The sequence below is a fragment of the Bison bison genome, unplaced genomic scaffold (genome assembly GCF_000754665.1).
Source record: "Bison bison bison isolate TAMUID 2011002044 unplaced genomic scaffold, Bison_UMD1.0 scf7180017864370, whole genome shotgun sequence".
In the NCBI taxonomy this organism is placed as follows: domain Eukaryota; kingdom Metazoa; phylum Chordata; class Mammalia; order Artiodactyla; family Bovidae; genus Bison; species Bison bison.
The window spans coordinates 10,104,482-10,116,015 of record NW_011494942.1 but is presented as its reverse complement, the minus strand read 5'-3'; the positions used below and the strand labels follow the sequence as shown (position 1 = coordinate 10,116,015).

The following is an 11,534-nucleotide window of genomic DNA, read 5'->3' as shown; positions in this document are numbered from 1 at the left end:
AACACCTTCTTAAAGAAGAACCCATTCGGAACCCTAACTGGACCCTTTTAATGTTTAGTGGTGACAGGGCACAAAGTCTCAAGATCAATGAATCCAGTGATGCGTTTTCTGAAGCCCTTAAAGAAGAAACTGAATTTCATTCCACTTTATATCACATGGTTAAGGATTTTGCTTCTCAGGAAGCAATGAGGGCAGTTAGGCATTCCAACTGCCAGTTTGTTGACTCTGTATGCCACATGCTACTCTCAACTAGGCTACTCAGCTATTCTTAAATCCCCAGGGATAAAGTTTATCCAGTATGAAGAATCAAACAACTTGGAGAAACATCAGGTATTTCTTCAATAAAGTGTAATGAGTGACTATATTTCAAACAGGCTGTTCAAATGATCTAATCAGCATTTTATACTCATTTTATTTTTTAAGAATTAGGTTTTTTTTTTTTTTTCTCTTGTACTTGGCCTACTGAGATTTCCAGTGTTCACTGTTCATAGTTTTGAATGGTTCTTTATTTCAATAAATTTTAACAAACAATAATATCTCCTCTTCAGAAAGCTCATTTAAAAAATCATATAAGCAGGCTTCCTCCCCACTGCATTTTAGTTAGGAAGGTAATCACAAAAAGAGAGAATATAAAATATCTTACAGTCATTCTGAGAACCTCTTGTTCCATTCTATAATTTCCCAGCTAAAAGTTACTAATGTACAAAGTTCAGATACTGAAACTTTAAAAACTAGCTACACACAGTAGGACGTGCTGCAGTCACACTGGCGGTGGCCCGTTGTGTCGCAGTCTGGTGAATGGCCACAAGATGTGTTCTAGAGACATCCAGGGGTCCCCATCCTGTGTGGGGGCAGCGTCCACGGGCTTCTGGAAGAATCGGCCTGTGAAGAAGCTCATCAGCGCTGCAAACAGTACAATGAATGCCACAGAAAGCCAGAGCACCTTGTTGGCCTCTCTGATGGACGTCTTGAGGTTTGTTGCCCAGGAAGCTAATGTATCATAACTACAACAAAAACACAAAATCAGTATGCAGTAACCACAATCTTCTGTATACTAGGAACATTCCTTTTGCCAACAATAATCAAGTCATGTATCTGCCCTACATAATTCCACCAGCGTACATGTGTGCTCAGTCATTTTTGACTCTCTGCAACCCACAGACAATAGCCCACCAGACTCCTTTGTCCATGGGATTCCCTAAGCAAGAATACTGGAGTGGGTTGCCATTTCCCACTCCAGGGGATCTTCCTGTCACAGTGATCAAATCCATGTCTCCTGCATTGGCAAGTATATTCTTTACCACTGACACCTCCTTGTAATAAGCTACACAGTGTCATCTGTTGTCTTGGGCTTGGCCACAATCTGCTCCCTGCTATCCCTTATAATATTTTAGAATTGAAGAAATGAGGTGCTAAGATAAAAATCTGAAAATTATGTGATTTAGGCATTATTTAACTCCTAACAAGTACATTTGAGTACTAATTTCATTCTTTAAGTCAGGTAAGGCAATTTATATTCCTATAGTAGAAACATTATAATTCGGTCCTCTGGTCCCAAGGCCAAGTTCTTTACACTTGAACTCCCCTGCCTCCTGTAGCTCATAGGTTCAGGAATAATTCTTATAGACCATATGGAGTTTGTTATTAATCATCTTAAATTTAACATTTTCAAAGGTCTTTTAGTAAAGTAATTTGCTTAAGATTAATGCTGCTAGACTTCCCCGGTGGGAAAGTGGTAAAGAATCCACCTGCCAAAGCAGGGGACACAGATTCGATCCCTGGTCCAGGAAGATCCCATGTGCCATAGAGCAACTAAGCACCACAGCTACTGAGCCTGCGCTCTAGAGCCCACGAGCCTCAACTGCTGAAGCCTGAGACCTAGAGGCCGTGTCCACAAGAGAAGCACTGCAGTGAGACGCCTGTGCAGTGCAATGAAAAGTGGCCCCAACCGCCACAACCAGAGAAAGCCTGCACACAGCAACGAGGACCCAGGGCAACCAAAAATAAATTTTTAAAAGGCAAAAATAATTAAAACTTCTAACCCTGCCTTACCTTTCCCCATTCTACCAAAATGATATCATTTAGCAAGTAAATAACTTACATGGAAGAGACATTCCATTTTGATGGGTTTGTTTTCTTTTCAGAAAGACTTGGCTTTCTTGTCTTTTCTACTGTTTCTTCTTCTGGTGGTTCTAAGTCATCTTTAGTTCTGTAAATAAGTATTGTTTCTAAGTATCAAAGTATGCATAATGTTCTATAATTATTTATAAAATATTGCTAAGTTTTACTGTATTTTGTAAGGAAGCTTACAGATATTTATCTTGCTTTAGAAAAATTTGATAAATACCTAATTCTAAAAGTCAAATCACCAACTTTATATTTTTAATCATTTATAGGAATTTAATTTTTTAAAGTAACTTTGTATTTAGAAAAACAGCAAATGTTTGTTGTAGAAAGTTCGGGTGCTAGCCAAAGAACAAATAAAAAGGGGAGATTTGCAAAGAACATGTGTAAGTTAGTCAGTTCTCACCACTTATAATTAACCAGTGTTATTCTGTGATTTTCCATCTTGGCATGTGCATGCATGTGTGTGAGTGTATGTGTATGTATAAGTAACTACACCTTAAGAAACAAATGCGGATGCCATTATTTCTTCTTCTGTGAATTTTTCATTCAACATACAGTAAAATTTTTCTCAGTACGTATTCTTTTACCACATTTTTTTAACATTCTATATTAAATAGAATATAGATAATTAAAACTAATCTTTTCTCTGTTGGTTTTTTGAGCAACACTAAATTGGAATAGCATTAAAGTGTCATTTCTTTCTTTAAAAAACCTTCATAATTTAAAAAGTGTTTATGAAGATAGGTTTGGTATAAAACTACTTCAAATCAATAGTATTCAATGAACTGGGAAGTTGCAATTGGGTTGACTGTATTGAAATCTTATTTAAAGAGGAATCCTTTGCTTGAAAAAAAACTTAACTGTTTCATTGTTCATGTTCCATGTTTCATGACCACTCATGAGTTCCTAGTTAGATTTGAATTTTGAAATCTCAAGTTCATAATCCCCCACAGGGGCCAAAATGAACTGCATGTCAAAGTTTTTGTTTTTCAGTCAGACATCTATAGGGAATGCCTGTGGTCGATTTTAGTTTGGTTTTTAAAGAACATAAGACTTCCAACCCAGAATTCCTGTAGGATTCTCAAGGTTTCAGTCTTTTGTTGGCAAAAACTTCTCAGTAGAAATCATGCCATACAAACAAAAATTTTTAAATAGATAATTTTTCTCAAGGAAACTCTTGAATTTTTTAAAACCCAGATCAGAAAATATCCATTATGTTAACTCTAAATCTTTAATAAAAGGGAATTCAGTCCATGCAATTAGGCTTCCACGATTATTTAAGAGAGAAAAAAGGCTTTGAGGGTAGGAACAATGTCTTTTTCATCTTCATATCCCTTAAGCTTGAGCGTAGTGTGCCTAACATAATAGGCATGCAAGGAATGTGTATACAATCAACACAAAATCATTTCATTAAGATCTCTACAGATGAGGAAACAGACCAAATGTCACCAAGGATTTTAGAGGCAGCATTTCTTCATGTCCCTCCCTCTTACCTTCTACCTTTCACTATAGAAGTATATTTTATTTGTTTCACTTGCTAAATATAGATATAGCAATATAGAGTTTTGTTTTTCCTACTCTTCATTTACCTAAAGAGAAGACAGATGTATATGTAATACACATATATTACATACGTGCCTTTAGGATATATATAAATATAAACATACACATATATGTCTATATGTACACACACACGTTGTATATAATTCATCTAAGTTGATGAACATTTTATTTCTATGGCTCTCTTATGAACCTTTCCCCCTGATGACCATATACCTATACAGGAAGAAGATTATCTTCACAAATCTGGCAAATTTCAGGTTCTTTTCTAACTTAAGACCTCACACCTTGCAGTACTGAGTGAATGTACTCATAAGTAACATTTACATAGTGCTGTATTTTCATAAAAGCCTTATACAATGAATGGTCTTTTTGATGCTGCAGCAGTGGACTCCACAGATTAAAAGTGATGCCCACTATTTATTCCCCAGTCACACCAAGTTAATAAACACATCAAGCTTCACCTACTTTAGTTCACACTTTTCTTCTTCAGCATCTGCCCAGGAATAGGTGCTAATAAATCGATGTAATGAGGGACGGTGTTCACTCTGCTTTGACCCCAAAATACGCCTAAATAAAGATGATTATAGCCACTTATCAAATCAAATACTTGTGTAGCAATTACCAATTTATTTCCCACTACTTAAATCAATACAGAAGCAATATGTTATTTTTTCTTTAGCATATTCATGTAATGCTTATCTCATAAGAAAACAATTTCACCATCATATGCCAATTTTTATAACTATTCTGCATATAGTCCATACAAAACAAATGTTACTATATTGTTTATTTCAAACATTTACTTTAGCCAAATTATAAAATCATAAGGTTCCCAAAGAGGCATCATAAAATTATACTTACCAACTGCTTGACCTCCTACTAAATCGGTCATTATTTTCCATCCCAGCCAACTTTAAAGTTCAGACATTAAGGAAATAATAAAATACAAATTTAGTGAAGTTTATACTTTTGTGATATGAAAATTAATTTGCTTCTAAGAACACTTAGGAATTTGCTTACCATTCCTGCATTTCCAATATTTCTGGGCAAAGAGGCAATGGTCACTCTTCGAAGGGAAGATGGCTACCCAAAGGGAAGAAATGTACATTTAGAAAATTCTCAATATTTTATCCTTGTATGAAACACTGATGGGTATTCTTGTATGTACACATCCATGTACTTGACCATTGCTGAGTTAAACAGGAGACATATTTTCAAGGTTTTTGTTATGGCCAAATTTCCTTTCAGAAATATTCTGCCAACTTATATTCAACTTTCTCCAACACTGGATAATCTTTTCCAGTCAAGTAAGGAATACAGGGTTTTCTGTTTAGGTTTATAGTAACTCTGAACACCATTTTTCTATGTTGAATAACTGTGTATCTGATCTGAGAACCACCTGTTTATGATTTTTGCTCATATTAATTTTGCAAAAGATACTTCTTGGCAAAAAACTTTTTTATTGTTAATGCAGCCAAATCTTTTCATCTTTTCCTCATTTTGCTGCCATTTCTTTTATGCTTGGAAAAATTTCCTCAAATCAAGAGGAGATAAATATGCATCTATTTAAGAGCTTTCTTTTTTCATGGTTTCATTTTTTTCCATTTAACACATATAAGGGTAAGTATGACATTTTAATGAATGGATGTTTTTTATACCTTAGCCTTGAGATTTACACAGGAAAATGTTATGTCATATTTTGTGACTCTTAAAGTTGAAATAAGTGGGACTACAGGAAATAAAAATATGGTAAATGTAGGAAAATAAATGAGAATTTTTATGTGAATTCTTTTCTTAAACCATCATCCCTAATTTAATTTTATAGGTTAGCTGAACATCAAGCAAATCAAATTGTGGTCCAGGAATCTGGGTTCTAATCATGGTTCTATCATGATAGGATCATAACTAAACATATAATTTCTGTGAAAGTGATTTTGTTCATCTGTGCAAAAGATCAATTTAGATGGAATGATTTTTAAACTCACTTGCTCAAAAATTCTGTGAAATCCTGATTTTTAAACTGACAAAAACTGCTGGTTGACTTTCAATATCCCATTTTCCAACCCCCCCCCTCCTTTTTTTAGTAACAGACCTCTTGATTTTCAGTTATACATACAGCCTCCAGAATAAAAGCTCTGTTTTCATCTTGTTTCCAAGCAAAAATGAAAAGGGAAATGTTAGCTGGGACTTCTAGGGAGTGTCTTCAGAAAGAGAGAACACCTGTTTCTCTTATTCTTTTTTCTTGGAATATGGCACAACATATTAAATAATCACCAGGACTTGGTACTCAGAACTGACAAAGCTATCTTAGACCATGAGGTGGAAGCAAAGCTCTGAGGGTGATGATTCAGTAAGAGGGAAGGAAACTGGGCCCTAGAGATTTTCTAAAGCTGCTCTGCCACTTTTAGACTGCTTATTCCCAATTCTGGTTTCACATGAAAGAGAAACTGTTGTTACACTGACTTTCATCTCACTGCAGGCAAACTTAGCGTGTGTGCATGCTCAGTCGCGTCCGACTCTTTGTGACCTTATGGACTGTAGCCCACCAGGCTCCTCTGTCCATGGGATTTTCTAGGCAAGAATACTGGAGTGGGTTGCCATTTTCTTACTCCAGTGATGGAACTGGTGTCTCTTGAATCTCCTGCATTGGCAGGTGGGCTCATTACCAAGTGCACCGCCTGGGAAGCCTTGTTACATACAAATATTGCAAGAAGTATAAAAGCATATAAACATAAACACACATGCATATAACATATAGGACTTAAAATCATTGTTGCTTTATGATTTACATTTAAAGCCATGTTACTTCAAAAAATATTTTTAAATCATCTCATCTGTAACATTTGATAGACATTTGTTCAGTGAATTGGTAATTACCTTAGAGTTTACAGAAGATGAACGTTTTTTAGTTTGGCAGTCATCTGAAAGGGAAAACATATTTGCATGTTTTTTGAATTAACACATGCAATTTAACATAATGGTCTTAATTCTTTATAAAGAAAAGTAATAGTCGGAAACTATTTAAGACCCTAGCAACTACTGAACAATGCAGATATCTAGCTGTTATTTATTTGGTGATTCAAAGCAATATCTGAACCAATGAAATACAGTCCTCTGTGTCTCTGCCACTGTCCACGATGCCTGTCTGAGACAGATGGGGCACAAAATGAACGTATGCTGAATAAATGAGCCCAAAATTACAGATCAGAAGATCACCAAACATTATTACTTTTACAAAAGAGAGAACATATCATTAAAACGAACATTCTGTTTATGAACATTTATATTATCTATTTAAAATAAAATTAGTAAAGGTATATATAGGCCTTCTGTTGAGATACGTTCCATGGTCTCAGTAGTCTCACTATTTTCCAAGACACTCATCAGCTTATTCTGCCATGGTCATTCCTTCTTCGAGGGATACAAAACCACTGTTGGCGAAAGTGGTTCATTTATACTATGGGGCCTTGTTTTATGTGTGGCGAAAGAGCCAGTTCCTAAGTAGGACAACACGGGGGTCAATGAGTTGATATGACTGTCTCATATCAACAATTTAATGAATTTTTGGTGTCTACCATAAAATACTTGTCTCCTAATTTGTATGCTGACATCTTACTTTGGGCTATATAAATAACAGGAATGAGTTACTTCTTATATTATTTTATATATTGTATGCTTTTTATATTCTTCTAAAACAACCTTAATGTAAAGGGTGTTGTACTAAAGACAGTGTATAATAAGAATTAGTAAGAGAGAAAGAAAGAGGAGAATGTCAGAAAAATGTAACTGATACTATTATCTTAAACTTTTATTACCTTCATCTTCAAGAGGGTTAAAAGACCTTTCATTTTGCAAAAGAACCTGTTTCAGTTCTTCTAATTCAGCATGCTCTTTGGCATACATCCTCTTCAGATTTTCTACATGCTGAATCATCACTTCAACTGCTTTACTAACCCGGCTTTCCTAGCAGGAAAAAAAAAAGGAACAAATTTACATCGAAAATATTATCCTTAATACCCAGTTAAAAGATACATGTTCTTGTCTTCATCCCAGACATAAATCCCACTAAAGTGATGATAAAAGTTTTTTTGTTGTTGTGTTTTAAAGGCATGAATATAAAAGGGTAAGGGCTTCCCAGGTGTTGCTAGTGGTAAAGAACCTGCCTGCCAGTGCAGGAGACATAAAGAGACCCTGGGTCAGGAAGGTGCCCTGGAGGAGGGCACAACAACCCACTCCAGTATTCTTGCCTGGAGAATCCCTTGGACAGAGGAACCTGGTGGGCCACAGTCCATAGGGTCCCAAAGAATTGGACATGACTGAGCAACTTAGCAGGTAGGCATACAAGGGTAATCAGAATGGAAGAGGATAGAACAGCAACCAAATTCTGAACACTTGCCAAGTAGACAGACTAGAGGTAAAAGACAAAGACCTGAAAAGCCAAACCCTAAAAAATAAAGAAAAGTCTGGAAGAAACCTGGGTTGAATCACAGAAATCCACAAATGCCCAAGAATTAGTGGTATGTCTGGAATTAAGCTTGGAGGTAAAACACACGAAGAGTTGAAAATCTGTATAAAAAGCAATTAGATCCACAGATCCCCTCCATCACTCAGGTCAGCTGAGCCCCTCTACCATTTTGGGGAAAGATTAAAATGGTGGATATCTGGAGAGATTTGAACAGAGGGTCTGTGGATTGAGCAGTAACAGTTGATGGTGAATGGATCCTACAGAAAAAAATAGATTGAAGCAAAAGTCTGTTATTGGTCAGTCCCTAAATCATGTCTGACTCTTTGTGACTCCATGGACTGCAGCACGCCAGGTTCCTCTGTCCTCTACTATCTCCCAGCGTTTGTTCAAATTCATGTCCACTGAGTTGGTGATGCTATCTAATCATCTCATCCTCTATCACCTCCTTCTCCTCCTGCCCTCAATCTTTGCCATCATCCAGGTCTTTTCCAATGAGTTAGCTTTGCATCAGGTGGCCAAAGTATTGGAGCTTCAGCATCAATCTTTCCAATGAATATTCAGGGTTGATTTCCTTTAGGATTGACTGGTTTGATCTCCTTGCTGTCCAAGGGACTCTCAAGAGTCTTCTTCAGCACCACAGTTTGAAAGCATCAATTCTCTAGCACTCAGCCTTATTTATGGTCCAACTCTCACATCCACACGTGACTACTGGAAAAACCACAGCTTTGACTATACGGACCTTGGTCACCAAAGGGATGTCTGCTTTTTTATATACTATCTGAGTTTGTCATAGCTTTCCTTCCAATGAGCAAGTGTCTTAATTTCATGGCTACAGTCACTGTCAGTAGTGATTTTGAAGCCCAGGAAAATAAATTCTATCTCTGCTTCCACTTTTTCCCCATCTATTTGCTATGAAGTGATGGGACCAGATGCCATAATTTTAGTTTTTTGGGGGTTGAGTTTCAAGTAAGCCTTTTCACTCTCCTCTTTCACCCTCATCAAGAAGCTCTTTAGTTCCTCTTCACTTTCTGCCATTAGAGTGGTATCATCTGCATATCTGAGGTTGTTGATATTTCTCCTGGCAATCTTGATTCCAGCTTGTGACTCATCCAGCCCAGCAATTTCACTTGATGTACTCTGCATATAAGTTAAATAAGCATGGTGACAATAGCCTTGTCATACACCTTTCCTAATTTTGAACAAGTCAGTTGCTCCATGCCCAGTTCTAACTGCCACTTCTTGACCTACATACAGGTTTCTCAGGAGACAGATAAGGTGATCTGGTACTCTCATGTCTTTAAGAATTTTCCACAATTTTTTGTGATCCACACAGTCAAAGGCTTTAGCATAGTCAGTGAAGCAGAAGTAGATGCCTTTATCGAATTCCCTTACTTTCTGCATGATCCAACGAATGTCAGCAATTTGATCTCTGGTTCCTCTGCCTTTTCTAACCCAGCTTGTACAAATGGAAGTTCTCCTTCACATACTGCTGAAACCGAATTTGAAGGATTTTGAGCATAATCTTATTAGCATGTGAAAGGAGCACAATTGTACAATAGTTTGAACATTCTTTGGCATTGCCCTTCTTTGGGATTGGAACGAAAACTGACCTTTTCCACTCCTGTGGCTGTTGCTGATACATGTTGAATATTAAGATACAAAGCCTTATTCTTCTTCTAACTACCAAACACTGGTAGCCAGGATTATACTCTCAAGATAGGCAGTTGGAATTTTCTTTGAGGAATCTTAACACTGCAGGATGAAAGTCTTAAAACTATTGGTATAAGAGGATGCTGGTGAAACCTCCCGGCCTGTGTGAAACTCAGAACCAGGAAAAAGCTTCCCCACCTCACACATCCCGAGTTCCCAATCAATTAATGGGACTAGTTAATGGGTCATCACTAGTCAGAGGCAAGCCTCTAACCTGAGAAAAGAATAAAAATACAGGGGGAAAAAACAAGCTTAAAGAAATAAACTACAGAAAAATGAAAACTTAAGGAAGCTATCAATATCTTCAGAGAAAAATAAACATTACATTTGTGAAATAGGAACAAGGTATAAAAAAGTTAGGATCTGAGAATTTTAAAAGTCTGGAAGTTAGAAATATAATAAAAATACATAAGAGAAGAGTCTCAAGATAAAGTTGAGGAAACTTCTCTGAAACTAGAGCAAAAAGACTAAAAGGTAGAAAAGAGAAGAGAAAGGACAGTTCAGGAGATCCAACAGCCAAAAAAACAGGAATGCAAGTATAGAAAATGTAGAAAAAGTCCACAAGGCGTAGAAAAGGAAATAGTTCAAGACAATTTCTGAACTCAAGGAATAACTTGTCAATTTATGTCCACTCAGGACCTAAAATAGTGGCTGAAAATAAACCCATGCCAGGGAAGGACAGTAGGGGTAACAGAATATTCTAAAAGCTTCTAGAAAGTAAAAATATGTTATAAACAAAAGCTCAAGAGTCAGAATGGCATCAAAATTTGATACCAACACCAGAAGCTAAGAAGAAAATGAGGCAGTGCGAGAAAAATTCTAAAGGAAATGATTTCTAACCTAAAATCCTTTACCCAGCTAATGTAAAGATGCATAAGAATAAAGACTTGGATTTTCAGTTATATAACATCTCAAAAAGTTTACCTCCCAGGCATTCTTTTTCTTGAAAAGTTACTGGGTGAGATGTTCCATCAAAATAAAGAAAAATAAATAAACCAGCAAAGAAGGAGGCGTGGGATTCAGGAAATGGAGTTTAACTCAAGAGAGAAGTGAAAGAAGTCTTCATTTAAGAATTTGCTTCCCACATGCATAGTGGTAAAAATCTGCCTCCAACGCAGGAGATGCAAGAGATGCAGGTTTTATCCCTGGGATCAGGAAGATTCCCTGGAGGAGGAAACAGCAACCCACTCCAATATTCTCGCCAGGAAAAATTCCATGGACAGAGGAGCGTGGTGGGCTACAGTCCATAGGGTCGCAAAGAGTCAGACACAACTGAGCACACACACACACACACACACACACAACTGTCAGTTGAGACTGACAGGTCAAAAGTCCCTGGAAGCAACAACTCAAAGAAAAAATTGACAGAATATCTGATTAATGTGTATCTATTGTGAAATCTAGACTCTATGGAGAGGTTAAGAATAAATTAGAGATAAGTAAATGAAAAAGTTGGCTTAAAACTCAACATTCAGAAAACGAAGATCATGGCATCCGGTCCCATCACTTCATGGGAAATAGATGGGGAAACAGTGGAAACAGTGTCAGACTTTATTTTTTTGGGTGTTACAAAATCACTGCAGATGGTGATTGCAGCCATGAAATTAAAAGACGCTTACTCCTTGGAAAGAAAGTTATGACCAACCTAGATAGCATATTGAACAGCAGA

The 11,534-nt window shown here is 36.7% G+C and overlaps 2 protein-coding genes across 5 annotated transcripts in view; one reads left to right on the top strand and one right to left on the bottom strand.

Annotated features, from left to right (window-relative positions):
- The window catches only part of CASC1 (cancer susceptibility candidate 1), a 91,277-nt gene extending 90,994 nt beyond the window's left edge, over positions 1–283 (top strand). For all 4 annotated transcript variants that reach the window (XM_010855991.1, XM_010855990.1, XM_010855988.1 and 1 more), the window contains one exon: positions 1–283. In XM_010855991.1, the coding sequence (XP_010854293.1) occupies positions 1–272 (272 nt within the window). In that variant the 3' untranslated portion in view covers positions 273–283.
- A 90-nt stretch (positions 284–373) lies between these two features.
- LRMP (lymphoid-restricted membrane protein) overlaps positions 374–11,534 on the bottom strand; it is a 92,916-nt gene continuing 81,755 nt past the window's right edge. Inside the window, exons 32-38 of the mRNA XM_010856044.1 lie at positions 7,506–7,653; positions 6,568–6,611; positions 4,711–4,773; positions 4,552–4,601; positions 4,156–4,257; positions 2,102–2,209; positions 374–1,004 (exon numbers count right to left, since the gene is read on the bottom strand). Coding sequence (XP_010854346.1) covers positions 761–1,004; positions 2,102–2,209; positions 4,156–4,257; positions 4,552–4,601; positions 4,711–4,773; positions 6,568–6,611; positions 7,506–7,653 — 759 coding nt within the window. The 3' untranslated portion in view covers positions 374–760. The remainder of the gene's footprint in view (positions 1,005–2,101; positions 2,210–4,155; positions 4,258–4,551; positions 4,602–4,710; positions 4,774–6,567; positions 6,612–7,505; positions 7,654–11,534) is intronic.